The sequence below is a fragment of the Melospiza georgiana genome, chromosome Z (genome assembly GCF_028018845.1).
Source record: "Melospiza georgiana isolate bMelGeo1 chromosome Z, bMelGeo1.pri, whole genome shotgun sequence".
NCBI lineage: Eukaryota > Metazoa > Chordata > Aves > Passeriformes > Passerellidae > Melospiza > Melospiza georgiana.
The window spans coordinates 78,281,022-78,297,804 of NC_080465.1; the positions used below are offsets into that span (position 1 = coordinate 78,281,022).

Sequence of the window (16,783 nt, forward strand, 5' to 3'; positions counted from 1 at the left end):
AACCAGGAATAGCTTTAAATAGACTAGGATCACAATCATCTTAACCTGTTGTATAACAGTAAAGAGGTCATTGTTGTTTGGCTTTTTTTTTTTAATAATGTGCTAGAAAACTTGTTTGGAGTATTAAATACCCATTAGCCCACCTGAAATCAGGTATAAGCTTTATTAGAACTAATAGAAACAGGAACAATGTGCCTTGCTTCTCTTGGGGTGAGTGGCAAGTTGATTCAGTTGTTCAACAAGGTAATACTGTACCTTGTTGTAGAAAAATTGAATAAATGCTTTCAGCATCTCCATTGATTTTTATTTTTTTCCTTAAAGCTTTAACAAAAAATCTATATATATTTCAACAGACTCAAATTAGGTAAAGATCCATTTTGGACTGACCTGCAAAATTAAGTTACCTTTGATGTGTGAGGCAAGTCAATAGCCATTTCAACCAGGGTATCACTTTCACAGAAGACAAAGTTGGAGATTTACAAATGTTTCTGTTTTTAAGAAGGTGCCCTGGTGAAGAGTAGAGGTGAAGTTCATAGCCAGCATTTCCTCGCAGCACTTGTGCTCACTTTCCTGTAGAGCCCTTCTTTTGCTTTAGGGGCCTGGAGCCAGTCAGGCTCTGGGCTTACAGGTAACAAGGTAGCTTACCTGTATTTCAGTTTGGATTAGTCTGAATACTAGTTTGATGATTAAACTGCAAGGAGAGTAACTTCCTTTTTTGTAACACAGTGGAATGCTTACTGAAGTAGTATATATATTGTGTATTTTATAATGCCTGTTGAAATACTACACTGCAATTATTTTGTCAAACAATTTGTTTGGCATAAAGATCTTTGATACTGGAACTTTTCAGTAGGTGTAGCTATACTGCTGTTATGGAGTAGGCATGAATCATTCTAAAGGTTATTTCTAAAGAAAGACTTTTCTTTAATGGCCACAATTTTGCTTCCTCAAAGTGAAAGCATTGCCATGTTAGATGGTAGCTGAACTCCCAGTCCAATCTTTGTCTTTGTCTGTCACAAAGGGATATCCTGTCCCACCAGAAGGCAGGAAGGTGCTTTGCAGGAAATGTCTGCCTGCTGGTTACAGAAGGGTGTAAAAACTGCATTCAGAAATAATTTTTGTGTTCCCCTTTTCTAAACTTTCAGCAGATAATCTGTGTGGCCTTAGAGCCAGAATGAAGGTTTGATTTTAGTAAGCATGCACATATTCTAAATAAAACTAAAATTTGCACCTGCCATATGGTAGTGATGGCTGGAATAAAATAAGTTGAAATAAAATGAAGAACACTACTTCTATTTTCCATGTCTTTATTTGTTGTATTGTGTCTTGTCATTTCTCGTAGTGTATTGGTGCTTGATAATGGGATGCTTATTAGTGACCACAGTTAAGAGATGTTGGAAGGAGTTTCATACTTTTAATCATAGAAGGAAACCAAGTAAGATCATAAGGAAACTTCAGTGAAACATGTCCTCTTCTGTGAGGCCTTGGATGATTTGATTGCTTTTTCTTTTAAGAATTTCATACTGATATGTTGAATGAGACTTTCTAGAAAAATGTGAGTGTGGAAAATATTCCTAAAAACTATAACTACTAATCTGAGGAACAAAGGCAGACTGTTTTGGGGTTTTTTTTCCCAAATTATCCTCTACCATCTAATAACTGTGGAACATCCCAGGGAGCTCGCTGACAGAATGCAATTGTATAATCAAGCTTAAAATCTAACAGAAGGTATATTGTCCAAGCATTGTTTCTGTCCAAAAGTTATGAAATGTCTTGGGAGAAACACCGATTGAGGGAAGGCAAAATTGGAAGAGTAGCTTTTGTCATATACAACATTCTGTAAAATAAGTATAGACTGCACCTCATTTACGCGGTTTATTGGCGCAGGATGGTGTAATCACATCTGGGTGCTCTGTTCCTGTCCTCCCTGAAGGAGCTTTAACAATCTTCTTGTACAAAAGAGAGCAAACTACTCATGTACTTAGCAGAGAAAGATGGAAATGAGGATAATTTTTTTCCTGCTAGCATGAAAAGAAACAGAAACTCCTTATGGCTTCACCTGAATATATAGATTTAGAGCACATCAGAATTTGGCAGTACGTTCTGACTTGCTATGCATAGCATTTTTTTTCAGACATTAAATCAGTGCTGACCTTAATCATGCATTCTCACAATTCAAATTGGACTGAAAATAAGTGAGTCAGCATTGACCTGAAAACAAACAAAGCTCTGTTTGAAGTTTCACAACTGTTCTTGAAGATCATATGGAAAATTGGTTTATGAACCAACTGTCTGCTTGCAGTGGATATACACAGTCTCACTCAGTGAGTTTACCTGGCATTTATAGAAAAATAGGTTAGGACTTCCCAGTGGGAAGAACAGCTTGTGGTACTGATTCACTTCCCTCACTCCGGTATTGATCACTACTTTCCCCATAGGAAAACCCGGAAAACAGGGATTACCAACTGCACGAAATTTGTCTCCACCCTCAAACCTGGAGAAACCCTTTTCAGATTCTTGGTGTTTAGTTTTATGGTAAAAAGCTTGTCAGTTTTGACCAAAAAAAAGTAACTACAAAGCTTAAAATTAGTTGTCTGTTTGATCCTTTCATCTTCTTTTGTCTTCTTCATATTATTTATAATGAAAGCTTTCAGTATAGTGTGCTTCATCTCATGGTTCATGGCACCATCTCCTACTGCCAATCTCTGATTTAGGCTTTTCTGAAAACCTGACTCAAAAATGTCACAAAATGGAATTAAATTGAAAAGTAGCAGAGTATTCTCTTCAGTTTGTGTCTCCCTTTCTTTGGCCTCTGAGATAATTGCCTTTAAATTTTCCACTCATCACATATGCTTTTCCATTTCTCAGATTTCAGGAAAAAGACTGGGCTGAAATCATTATATTGACTTGTCAATGCATAACTAATAATACAATGAAGATATCGCTACACTCACTTTTTTCCCTGCCATTGCTCCTTGCTTTTCCATTTCCAGCACAGCTGCAGTGCTAATTGCTAATTGTTGGGCATTGTAAAATTAGCCACTGCTATAAATTCTAAGTAGTAATGACTAAAATCTGGAGTCAATTATGTAGCCAGTTTTGCGTAAGGAAGAGGTGCACCATCACTCTTCAGATGTGGCTAATGGATTCAGCATTGTCACCTCCTAACAAAAAAAGCTTTTTATTTTTCTGCTGGAAAGCCAGATGGTTTCTATCTGTCCTTCATAGCAGATTTGACCTTTAAATGAGAAATCATCAGGGACCAATGATTCATTGGCAGACAAAGGATTCAGCAGGCATTAAAGGACAGTGTCTAATTGACTGAGCTCTGTTTCAGATGTCCATTGATTAAAGAAGGTGCTGCAAAGATGCTGCGTTATAGGCGAGGTTATTGTGAGCACAGAAAGCAGAAATACCTGGCTCCCATAAGCAGGAGCTTAACTGCTGTTTGTGAAAGAACCCCCATTCATTTTGGTACTACCTTTGGATAGACACAAAAAAGGATAAAATCATAAGAGAGGAAAGTTGTTTGTCTGTGGGCTGTAGTACTGAGAGCACCCTACACTGATGGGGGCTCACCCCCCTTGATAAGAAAACGGTCAGTCTAATTTTTTTGGAAGCTAGCAAAAACAGAGAGCAGATATGTTTTTTTCTTTAACATTAAATATGTCAAAGTAAATTATTTTTATTCTACAGGTATAAAAGCTGAAGCAGAGATGTGACTGGAGGTACAGATAGTTTCTGAGCTACCTTGTTTCTAAACCTGAGCTAATTGTTCAGTTTTTATCCATCTGGCTTGTAGTGGAACTTACACTGCTTTTCCCCTCCCCTGTGCTCCCCAGTCAGCCAAAGGATAATTGAGAGTTAGTTCCCAAGTTAGTGAAATGGAAAGGACTTTCTAAGCTGGAGCTTGATAAGCCTTTTTAGGCAGTGGATATCAAAACCAGCAGTATTTGTTAAAAGGTGGTACTAGGAAATCTTCCTAGAGGTTTATTAATGCCAATAGGAAATTTACAGGAGAAGTAAAGTCACTTCTGCTTGATAAGAGGCTCTTTGTTTCAGCACTATTTTCTTACTGCTCCAGGGAGGTTTATGCTTTGTAAAAGTGTCACATTGCCACTGAGCTGATTGTGCTTCGGCAGACGTTCCTCTCGCTGTCCATTTCGGTAATGACACTGCAGCTGCACACCCAGGTTTTTTGTTTCTAGGCTGTTGATTTTTCATGCATATTAATTAATTTCAAAATATTGAAAAAATACAGAAGTTGGAGTAAACACCAAAACATGAACCAAGTGTGAGAATACTCTTGTGCTCTTGTTGCTTTATATCAGTCTCTAGTTGATTGTAAGTTTTTGGCCAGTATGATGAAATTCTTAGCTGGAACAGTATCATCTTTGAGTACCATAGTGGCTGAAACCCCAATTCTCACAGAAGTTCAGTTTACAGATATTCACTAACATCTTTCTTGTCTTCTATTAAAAAAAAAAATTAGAGAAGCCTACACGGGCTTATTTAGAATGCACATTTTGTTCAAATTGAACCCATGGAAACAAAGACTGTTGTCAGAATAGTCTCTTAAATGAAGTTTTTCATGCAAATAAAGCATCTGAATAGTTTGTGGTGTGCATTGTTTGGACTGTAAGCAACAGGAATAGGAGCAAAGTATTTACTGAAAAAGATGAAATGTGATAAGGATTAAGCCAAGCACTTAGTGCCAATTTCTGCCACATGAATATTGGATGCTAACTACTGTAATAATTATTAGGCAAAACAGTAAAATTTTTTTTAAATACATTTTTTTCCTTTTTTGTTTTTTTTTTTTTTTTTGCTGTTAATTGTTCTCTGTCTCATTTTAGTAGTGCTTACACAAAGGACATTGAAGTTTCTCTTTAAAGCAACTGAAGTTGCAATGCGCAATCCCATGCTAGTGTGATAAAATTGTATGAAACATAAGCAGTGTTGCCTAATGTTGCTGGAAGAACAAATACTAAAGCACCCACTAGTCTTCAGAATGCCTGATTTATAATTTGTCTGAAAACTAAACAGGATTAACAAAGGGTTCTCATATGTACATCTTATATGTCACTTTAAAATACATTACTACAACCAGTAATTCTGAAAAACGGAGCTATTAGTATCCATGAAATATGGATTTGGGAGCTGCCCTGAAGATTATAAAAGTTTCCACAGAATTTCCATATTGTCTTAACCCTGAGTGCTAAGTACCTCATCCATTTCTGGTAATGTTTTACAAGTGAGAAGATGCTTGCTAGTGAAAAGTCCCTGAGTTTAATATGGTAACTGTGGTCCCTGTTGTACAGTAAGTCTGATTTGAGGACACAACAAGTCCACACAAATCTGCTCTTTAGTGGAAGGGAGAGGGCAGTCTTGTGCTTCGAGAACAAAAGGTGGAAGTGCAAGTGAGTCTTGGAACTCTGCAGGGAAGTGCACTTACCCACAGTAGTACTCTCCCACCTGTGTTTTCTTACAGTTTCTCAATCCTGAGCCCTTCACACTTCCAAACACAAAATTGCCAAAGGCAGAAGGTTAAACTTGGAGATTCATTCAACTGAATGAAAACCCAGGCCTGCCCATTTTCTCAGATCTTTTGCTACCATTCTTAATAAGATGATTAGTGTTTTCTTGAATATTTCATCTCTTCTTTTTGTCATCCTTTTTTTTTTCTACTTTACACAGCTCTGTGAGGCTTGCTGTGAGTTTTCTAAGTTTTCTGTGAAATTAGCTTCATAGGACATCTTTGATGCCATTTTCTAAACAGTACTCATTTTATTTCTCCTTGAAGACAATTCAAGGAAAAGAATGGAGTCTGAGTTTACAATCAGTTAACATTGACTGTTATTCTGATAGCTGTTGTGCTCTTCCTCTGTGTGTTAGATTTTTGGGATAATCATGATGTGAAGTAGTTTTTCTTTTTTCTTGTTCCTGTAAAAGGTTTTTTCCCCTTCTCTGACTTGCTATCTTGCTAAGTTCCCCAGTGTGATTCTGCTGTAAGTGATGATCCCCTTCTTTTCTCATTATCAACAGTTAAGCCACAAGTAAATTAGACTTAAATGCTTGTGCCCACACCTTCACTCCCCCATATTTTCTTCTGAACTGTCCTTGGTATTCTTTTCCCCTTTTAATTTTTGTCATGTGAAAAACAGGCACAGTATCAGGGTAACTGACAGAATTTCCTTACAAACTTCAATCCTCTTGTTGTAGATTTTAATACTAAACTATCCTCTGTTCAGGTGGATAGGAAGTGGACAACTTTAATTTAGTTTCAAGTTGAAAGTCAGTATCTTGGTAGACTATTCTTACTTATTTGGCCTCTTCATCCTTGGAACATTCAAGTTGTCCTCTTGAGATTTAATATTTCAAAAGAGTATTTGTATATCAAATGGAGTTTAATGGTTCATTTTCTGGAATCAAAGCAAAAGTTCAAGTAGATTCATCAAGCTTCTTTTTTCTCTGTTTTACAAATCCTGAACTATAACAATGCAGTTGATTTAAGTATCAAAGTGAGAGCTCTAAGTCTTCAGGTGGGTCGTCTTTGATGCCTTCATGATGGTCATCATTCATAAGTGCATAAAATGAGATAATTGTATATCTCATCAGAATTTCACCCCTCGAATTCAGCTCTGTTTTTAACACCATGCAAAAATCTCTTCCTGTTGACCTCATCTGTGAGAAACTGTCAGCTTTTAGAACTCATCCTACATTGGAACTCGAGAGAGTTCAGATAAGAATTACTACTGCTTTCCTACAGTAGCTGTAAGTCAGTGTGTATTAATCTTGTTGCTGCTGTTGCAGCTCAAACGGTAAATTGTAATTTTGCCTTATTTCTTCTCATCTAGGTTTCAGCAATCAGTTTTAATGCAGGGCTGAAAAACTTTAAGGCAAAGACTCAACACTGGGCATCATTTGATCCTTCTGTTAATTGCGAACTGATTGCGAGATCTAACCATGGGTGAATTTCTTTGCAGATATATCAGTGTGCCCAGTGTGTTTTGTGGGAGGTGGGTTTAATTAGTCATTCATTCTATGGAATGAAACTGCATCTTAAGTATAACTAACTGCAAAAATTCTGAGAAGGTCTTCTGTGAGCAAATTAGAAGATTGACAAAGTATTTGATTACTAAACTTGTGGAAAAGAATGTTATGGTTGGTTTTTTTTGGTTGGTTTTTTTTTTTTTTTTTTTTTTTTTGAAAGTGGAGCTAGTGATTTTGATGAATTCTCATTAACATTACCTTTTTTGTGAGCACTAAACTAGATGTGAAAGATATCTCTGCTGTAATTTGGGGATGCATTTAAGCTTTTGCATAATTGCAAGCATGTGAGTAGTCCATTAAATTCCGTTGGATTCTACTGTGTGCGTCATTCACTGTCTAAAACTTCTGATGTAGGAGTTAATAAACTTCCTTCTCTTGTTTGTTATGAAGATGAAAGTTCTTCATAACAAGAACTTCTTAGAATAATCTGCTGAATCTCTCACTGGTAACATGTTTAATTCAAAGTTTGAACTTTTTTGGCTTAATCCATTCTTTCATATTGATCAAACATTTTTTTGAGAGGAAGTTGAGAAAAAACTGCTTTATACTTACTTCAAACATATCAGCAACAGAGTTATAATGGTTATTTTGAATGAAGAAACTTTATGTTTATAGAACTCTTTTCCAACCTAAAGGATTCTACAACTCTATAATTTTTCCATACTGTGCTGGCTAGCTTAGGCTTTTTATTAAAGTGTTGAAGGGCACTATTTTGGAATGTATTACCTTTGAAAGGAACACAGAGTTATATGCTAAACTGAAATCAGTTAACATTCAACTGAAATCTTGGAGCATTTTTGCTGTCATAAAGAGGGCTGTTGATGAGTATGTGCTGTTCTTGGTGCATGGAAAGCATACAAATTAGGACATGAAGGTGGTATCACCTCACAAATTCAACCTTATTGTGAAAATTGTTGAAATAATTTGACTCACATTTTTGTCACCAGCTAAAAATAGTGAATGCAGGGAAAATGTTTAGGAAAGACTTAACTCTGTCTTACAGTCACAGCCATGAGAAGGTTAAGAAACAAATCATTTGATATTTGTCTACATTAGAGATTTCTGATTGACAGCTCTTTAATATAAAAAGTTTTAATGAGCTCAACTGTTTGAGATGGAAATTGGACAAATTCAGATAGCAAATAGGTCACAGTTGTTAAACAGGACAATTAATCATTGAAACAACTTACCTAGGATGTGAGACATTCTCACTTGGCATAAAGATAGGGTAAAAGAGATTGTTTGATACCATTTTACCTAGTTCATTATGCAGGAGGCTGAAATACTCAAGCCCCACAAGAGCTTGAATAGTTTGAGATTTATCTTTATGAGAATAAAGCATATGACTACATGTCAGCAATAAATCTTCCACAACTAATGTGAATTTGCTGGGCAATTTAAATTCTGTTACCAGCACTACTTTGCAAGGTAACTAGTACTTTAAATGATGGCCATAGTGTTGCTTAGGCAGTGGTAGGATCTAGGCTCATCAGAAGAGATTTCAAGGAGGAAGAGGATAAAACCAGGCTTAGTGGAGTTAGGGCTGGGCCTCCAGTATGTTAGGGGAATTTGGATCAGTTCTGAACTGTTTTCTTTGAATTAGTTGGAAGTCACTGAAAGGCATCTACTGCCTCTTCACAGATGTTCTTGGCATTGCCAAGACAGAAATAGGAAAATACAGGTATTGCTGTATTCTTAATTATTGTGCATTCAGAGCATTCAGATTTTAACTCATGTGCAAGTTGTAAGTACTAAATGTAACAGAATGTGTTACTGGTACAATGTTATTGTCAAAAGAAAAAACCATGTAAGGGGTAGCAGTGTCTCCAAGCAAGTGTTCTTGGCCTGTGGATACAGTTAAAGAAATTCTCACTTACATACAAAGATCAGTTTTGGCACAGTTGATTTGCTGACTTTCCTCCCATTCTGTATTCTTAACTGCCTATTTTTTACTTAACTCTACTTAGAGTTTTTTTAAGACAAATGTTAACCTGAAAGTAGGTTTAGAGTAACAAGTGTTACATCCTTTCTAAAATTATTGGGATCATCCAGACTCTTCCAAATTTGTATTTAATAGGTGAAGTTCTGTGCTTTTTCTCAAGCAGCATTTCATTCTCTACAGAATATTGAATATTACCTCTTTTTCTCATAGGATTTTAGTCCTGCTTAAACTTGTATTTCTAAGTGCTTCTCTTGACTTTTTGACCTTGAGCTTTGAAATTACTGGTTTGAATTAGGGGATTGTTTCTAGCTTATTTAAATACTATTTTTTATTAGAGGACTTTAAATAGCTGTTTTAAATAACATTGTACACTTCCAAGAATCTGTAGCTTAGAAGTAAGAGAGAGATTCTTCACTAAACTGCCAAAATGACTGTGTCTGCTTCTGTATACATTGATAGAATAATGCATGTTTTTAACCACTGAACTAATTTTAGCCATTTCTGCTCCCATTCCAGGTGCAGGACAAGTTTCGTCTGGACCTGTCTGATGAAGAAGCTGTCCATTACATGCAGAGTCTAATTGATGAGAGTGTCCATGCCCTCTTTGCAGCTGTCGTGGAGCAGATACACAAGTTTGCACAGGTGAGGTGTTTTCTTCTCTGCTGCTGGGCTCTGTGGTAGCTGAGAGGTTGTGAGTGGTAGATTCATCACTGTGAGATATTTTAGTTCATTTTACTACAAGATGAAACTTTTAGTTGTAAGGACTGGAGAACAAGCTTGTAGAGGTCCTATAAAACATTTTGAAGCACCATAGCAATCATGCAAGGTCTGGTGTCTGGGACCAACTTCTGATGCCCATCCAGGCTGAGCATGAGCAGCCCCAGAGCAGCCGTGCCCAGAAGGGCTTGGGGGTGCTGTGGGTGAGAGGCTGCACATGGCCCAGCCATGGCACTCCCAGCCCAGAGAGCCAAACGTGTCCTGGGCTGCACCCAGAGCCCCGTGGGCAGCAGGGCAGGGAGGGGATTCTGCCCCTCTGCTCTGCTCTGCTGAGACCCACCTGGAGCCCTGCATCCAGCCCTGGGCTCCCAGCACAGGAACCACAGGGACCTGCTGGAGAAGGTCCAGAGCACTTCAAATGTTATCAGAGGGCTGGAGCACCTCTGTTAGGGAGACAGTCTGAGAGAGCTGGGATTGTTCAGACTGGAACAGAAAGGGTCCAGGAAGACCTTACAGGACCCTTCTTGGTGATGATCTGGGTGACAATAGATTATTGGCTCTGTTATTTTTGTTTTTACAATATACCCTCTATGAAGAATGATGTGTTTACCCCAACATCTTTTATTCTGTGCTGTATTACTACAATACACACTAAGACAATAAAATACTTGATTCCCGTGTTAAATAAAACTGTCTTTACAAAAGCATTTCTGCTTTGAATTTCCAATTCTTTTTTTTTTCCTTAAAACCGTCTGACATTTAGTTTGTGTTTATCGTGGATTTGAGACATTACACTATTTTCCTTAAGTATTAGACCATGACAAGAAATGGAATTAGGAGAAAAAATTCAACTGCTTTGAAAAGCCAGTCATTATCCTGATTTTTAATTGATTTTTTCTTCAAAAGGCCAGTCAAATTCTGGTATGAACTGTGGAGAACTATTCTTATGGCTATCTATTTTGCTAAAAAGCATCTGTTCTTTTCTTCAAACTTAGTTTTTATTTTGAAGAATTGCACTGTAGAGCAGGATGAGAAGAAATAATGTAATTTCCATTTATGTATATATTTAATTAAGGTGATGTTTTATGAGATGTAAAAGAAGGAAGTGTAATTATATGGAAATGATGCAAAATTTGTTGTCATTCACTATGGATTATTTTGAACTTTGGATGGAGAATGGGAATTTCATAAGACAAAGTGAAAAATGCCTGGCATCTGCCTTAGGGTTCAAATAAAAAAAGTAAAAGCTATTAGAAATATTCAAGGTTGAAGGTTTAAGTTTGTCCAGTATGTGTGTAGACCTTTGTTTTCATTACATACTGACAGTCACTTTTTTTTTTTAAGACATGCCTTTTTACTTCATTGGCCTGAGGTGAATGCCACACTCTCCCAGATAATTGTTACTGCATTTGTGAAAGTGTATTACAGGTTGGATTCAGGTGACCTTCTCCTTTTCCATTCAGGCTTGTTTTGCTTGATCTTTTTTCCCTGGTTTTAAAATAACAGATTTGTTCAGAATATTTAAAAGTACCCAAGAATGTTCCAGGTTTCTGTAGGATGGGGCTCTGAGCAACCTGGTCTAGTGGAGGGTCTCCCTGCCTATGGAATAGGGTCTAGGATTAGTTGGTCTTTAAGATCCCTCCAACGAAACCATTCTGTGATTCTGCCTCCCAGGAATGATGTTCTAAGCAAAATGCTGATACACATTCCAGCAGGCACTGATTGCATCTTCCATTCATATTTTTGGGGGTTAATGTGCAAGCCCACTGGTTTATTACACTTTGGACACCAAATAAGCAGATGTGACACAGTTATCTCATTTTGTGGTTTTTACCCCTTCAGCTGGCCCATGCTGAATTTCATCACAGAGGTATTTTCCTGAGGCTCTGTGCAATCTTTGTGCACTGCTGCAGAGTGTGCAACCTGTGTGCTTTTAGCTTTCCTTTCTGCTTCAGGCATCTGGTGCCTAGAATGAAAAACAAGTGTCTTGATTTGCAAGTGCTGTAGGCATCTCATGACTCCATGTGACGCTAGTTTTGGAGTTCTAGTTACTGCCTTTATTCGCACTCTAAAAAATTTAGGCTTGCAGGCTTTCTCCTGCAAAGATACTGGATTGCAAGTGTGAGGAGGATGCAAAAACAATAGACAAAGATTAATCAGCAGTTGACAAGTCTTAAGAATCTGTGGTTTATTAATGTATTTTTTTAAATACTTAAAAAGAATCCAATGAAAAGTAAGTGTAATTAATATCAATTCTCTATATTATGGGTGAAATGGGAGGCTTCTTAGCAATATTTATTACTTCATCAGTCAAAATCATTTTTTTTTTTGTCCGAGGCAGTCTTAAGAATTTGCTGCTGTAGTCTTCATGGAGTCTGCAAATCGTTAAACAAATGAACAGTTAATGGGTTGTGAATTTGCTGTAAAGGGATCATCTTACTCAATGGCCAATTGAAGCTTTCCCTTCCTTCATCTGTAATTCTGCATGGAATTGCCAGTGGCCTTGTTCTTCATAGTCTTATAAGTTTTCTGGAAAAAACCCCAATGCCACGCAGGTGTTACGACACAAGTCACAAGTGTAAACAGCAGATTTGGCCTAATGCCACACAGTATTTAATTCCAAATGCTGTTCAACACATTTTTTGTTTATCAGTAGATATTTATTCTTTTACTGCCTTCAGAATAGGCCTGTGAGGAATCTGCGCAATCTACTGCAGCACTTAAGAGCTTTTTAACAAGGCTGGTTATTATAGTAACCATGGTGTTTTCAGTGTTCTGTATGTCACTCTGCATTAAGTAAAGCTCTTGGATAAAGCAATCTGGATGTTTTGGAATCAGCTCAGTATTCTTCTTTTATAATAATATTCTAAATTGTGTTCAGTTTACAGCTGTGTTATGAAGCCTTTAGTTTAATTTCTAATGTGTCTCTAATCTGTTATTTTATCAGATATTTTACACACCTTTTCCTGCATTGCCTGTCTCCTTAATGGTTATAAAAAAAAGTTGTCTCAAAAGTAAATAAATTCAGCATTTAGAATAAGCTAATGGTTTTGTACAATAGTTCTCAAGAGGAGGAAAAGGTGCATACTAATTTTAGTTGACACTAATGAAGACTGGATAGCCATTTCTCCCTGGAGAGTCATTTTCATTTTAGCAGCATTATTTATTTCTGTAGAGAAGGTAACAATCTACAGTTAAGTGTCTAGTTTCACATTTTATTTCCCTTGTAAATTTACAAATCAAGTCAGTTGTATTCAGGGCTGAAATGGTAAGCAGTGATTAGAAAAGTGAAAGCTTGTGGGATACAGGGTGTCTCACCTAAACTGTAACTGTACAGTTTTGGGGGTTTATTAATGCTTGGCTGATATCTGCTTAGGAGCAAACTCAGTTTCAGCTGTAGAAGTTCCATGGATTTAGAGTATCTCCTGGCAGTAACCCCAGTGCTTCTGCATCAGAGAATGCAGCACCTCAGCACAGGGCTTCTGTTTTTCTTCCTACTGGATGTCAAAATAAGATAGGGAATGTCTACCAGCAGGACTGTATATATTGGATAAAATAATTTGTCAAAGGGGTATATAGAGTTAGCGTCTGCTTTTTCCCTTAAAAGGTTGTGAAAGTCATCTACCCTTACACATTTCACCATGTTTTTAAACACAGAGTTCAATTTGTGCATAGCATTTGTTCTTTGAGAGTAAAGCAGATTGAGTAATCTCTGTGCTGCTGTGTTTTTTTCTTTTCTTTTCCTTCAGTATTGGAGAAAATAAGCTTTTTGCCTGCTCATGGTGGAAACAAGCAAATTCACAAAACAGAGACTTTTCTCAAGCCCTTGTGGACTTAACCAAACAGTTTTGGAAGGCAAAAGCTGCAGATTTAATAGTGTGAAGAACTGAGAACTCAGAAGGTAGAGAAGCTTTTTGAATCTCTGTTCATTAAAGGTTTAAAACCAACCATTTTTTTAAAGGAATATCATTGTTTGTATACCATCCTTGGGAGCCTCAAAGGTTGAAGTCAGCAACTTCCTCTCAAGCCAAAGATAACTGGAAGAGGTTGGATTTAATGGTGAATTCTTGTACATGTTAATATATTTTCTTATTTAAAACCAGAAGTAGATACAAAGCTAAAGCAGGGACGCTACAGTTTCTTGGTGCAGAAAAACCCCTCACAAAACTATGTTAATCCTCTCCTGTCCCTCCCCACCCACTCTGTTCCCTGAATAAGTTTTAAATGTAATTCATAGGATCCTTTATTTCCTGCCTTTGGCAATGTTATCATTTAGAATGGACAGTCATTTTTTGCCTGCTTACAAAGTGTTTTTAACTACTGATAAGTTACCCCAGCTGTAGGCAGCCAATTAAATGATTGCTAACATGCTCAGCGATGGGAATGCACAGTGAGCAGTTCAGTATTTCACGCTTGAACTCTAAATGTTTTCTGTACAGTGATTATATATTCTTCACTCTAATAAAAACCTTTGTTGTTGCAGTCTTGAGGTGTTCTGTTTTGTCTTTTTAATCTCACTTGCTGAGACATGGCACACTAGAGGATTATTTTTGTAACTACTGTCTTTTTGCAAGGATTTTCACTTCTCAGTTTACTTGATGCTGGAATAACACCACTCATGAAATTACTTTTGTGCCACATGTTGAGTTCATAATGAATCTGGTTTGTATGATCAATAATGTAATTAGCTCTTCATAAATGTGTGGCTCTCTTCAAAGTGTGCTCTAATAGTCCTGTATTTTTTTAAATAACATTTTTAGTCACGAAGAAATCCTTCCAAATTATAAAGATAAGAGGGACCTATTTGAATGTGAATCTGACTGGTATTTGTGAATCAATTTTACTTTGCGCTGTTGTCCCTTTTTTATCCTGTATGTATGACTTAAGAACTGCATTGCCCTAGTTGCTTGGTGCTCATGTTGTCTAGGAACACACACTGCCACAGAGGATCCACCATCTCTTTAGCCCCTCTTAACTTAAATCACTCTTCTTTGGAGAAGTAGTAGTGATCATTTTCTTGTGGTTAGGTTTTTTTTCTGTCAGACTTACATACTCCTCATCTGCCTCTGTTTCTCATGTGCTTTGTGGCACCTTCCAGGTATCATTCTGAGAGCCTGGACTTCTCAGATGTTCAGAGAGAATTCTGCAAAAAAAAAAAAAAGGTCTTTTTCATTCTTTTAATAAATTTCTAATGTGCATCCTGTGTGCTCAGATAACTTCTGATCTTTATGAAGCAGCCACACTTCATTTGACTTGAATTCTTGTCTCTGACCCCAGCCCTTTCAACTGTACATATTGTAGGATTTTTCATCTATTTCTTTTGAAGAAAACTTCCTGTTCTTCCTGCTGAAGTCTAATTATGAAGGATATGGGCATGACCCAGTGTGTACCAGTTGACCAGACAGGCCAAAGTTGTCTCCTTATTTAAACCCAAAAGACAACATCAACTCCATCCTAGAACACATTTTTACTTTGCAGAGATGTTTATAAACTGTTAAATTTATAAATGCATGGTTGTTCACTATGTCTTGTGTTTTAGAATAAGCCTGTTCTTATGCTGGACTATGCAACAGCCTATGAAAACTGTACTCTTAAGTTATAAATATTAGCATGTGAACCCAAGTGGAATGTGATTACAGTAGGAAGAGCCAGACTTCACTGTCCACTTTTTAAATGGAGAATATCAGGCACAGAAGCAGAAAAGCTTGCCTGAATCAGTGGGAAATAGTTGAACCAGTGTGTTCATCTGTGTTTATGCATGTGGAGTGACTCTGCATATATTTTCAGTGTATTTTCCAAAGAATTTTGTGAAACAGTGAACACTGACAAACCAACTGGATATGTCTCTCATCCAGCTAGTGGCATTTTTTAGGCTGATATGCCTCTTCTGTCCCTAGCTCTTAGGAACCCTTATAGAACGAAGAACAGGACAGCACTGAGACTGCTACAACATACTAGATGCAAGTACATTTATACTTTAAGCCTCGTCTTCTAAATACCAAGTACTGTTGAAAATTGAAAAACATCAATAGGTTTATTTTTTTAATAGTCTTATATAAAGTTCTGACTGTTTTGTAAAATCTGATGGCTCTTAGCACCTCATGTGGAATAATTTATTTAAAATAAAACAGACAGTTGAAAAGAAGAAAACCAAACAAGCTGGTTACTAAAACCTTTGACTTACTGGAGTATAACAGGTTATCTTTCATGGCTTAATATCACTGTATAACACCATAAGTGTATGATGTGCCTGTTGTCTCCAATAAATTCTGAATCCCTTGAATAACTGCATAAAATTCTGTCTTGAGGAGTACAATTCTTAAAGGTGAAATCCTTTGTGTATTTCACAAAGGTAGAAGCCCAGTCAAGTGAAGGTACCAATGTGAATGTCAGACAAGAGTTTTACCCTGCACTTATATTTGTGTGAGTGCACAAATGGGGTAGACACACACACACAGCTCTGCATGGAGTGAGGCAGTGAGCTCCATCCTGTGTACTGGAGCATGGAAACCAGGCTGTACCAGGTGTGCCACAGAGTAACTTGTCAAAAGTCACCTTCTTGAGTCCCTCCAGGGAAGCATTACAGAGCAAAAGAAATAAAACAGTCAGTAATTTTGCCATGGACTTATTTTGACCACCAGTTGTATTTTATATAACTTGAGGTAAAAGGTGCAATAAAATTACACTTGTGGATGCTTTATTTGCCCTTCAGCATTCATCTTGGTCTCATACTGATCTTTTTTCTCACAGAATCTATCGGGATTCTTTGGGATTGAGGGTGGGAGAAGCAAATAAAATAATTTCATTTTTCCTTCCCTACTGTAGACTGTCCTTAGTTGTTTTCATCTGCCAGTGCATCAGGAGCAGAAAGTGCCACAGTTGGCTTTTCTTTTGAGGGTAAAGAAGCAATAATTTCCAAAGTAGGATTTTTGGGGAAGGCAGGGTAGAGGAATGAGAAAGATGTGAATGTGCTCTGTGCTTTTAATACAAAAGAGCTCTACTTTTGGCAAGAAACATCCCTGTTCTTACAGTTACCTGGTATTGTTGTTCTTGTGCAATTTAAAATAAAAG

The 16,783-nt window shown here is 37.1% G+C and overlaps 1 protein-coding gene across 1 annotated transcript in view; it reads left to right on the forward strand.

Moving 5' to 3' along the window:
* Window positions 1–14,196, forward strand: part of PIK3C3 (phosphatidylinositol 3-kinase catalytic subunit type 3) — a 68,586-nt gene extending 54,390 nt beyond the window's left edge. Inside the window, exons 24-25 of the mRNA XM_058043811.1 lie at window positions 9,512–9,637; window positions 13,462–14,196. Of these exons, the coding sequence (XP_057899794.1) occupies window positions 9,512–9,637; window positions 13,462–13,476 (141 nt within the window). The 3' untranslated portion in view covers window positions 13,477–14,196. The remainder of the gene's footprint in view (window positions 1–9,511; window positions 9,638–13,461) is intronic.
* The last annotated feature ends 2,587 nt before the right edge of the window (window positions 14,197–16,783 follow it).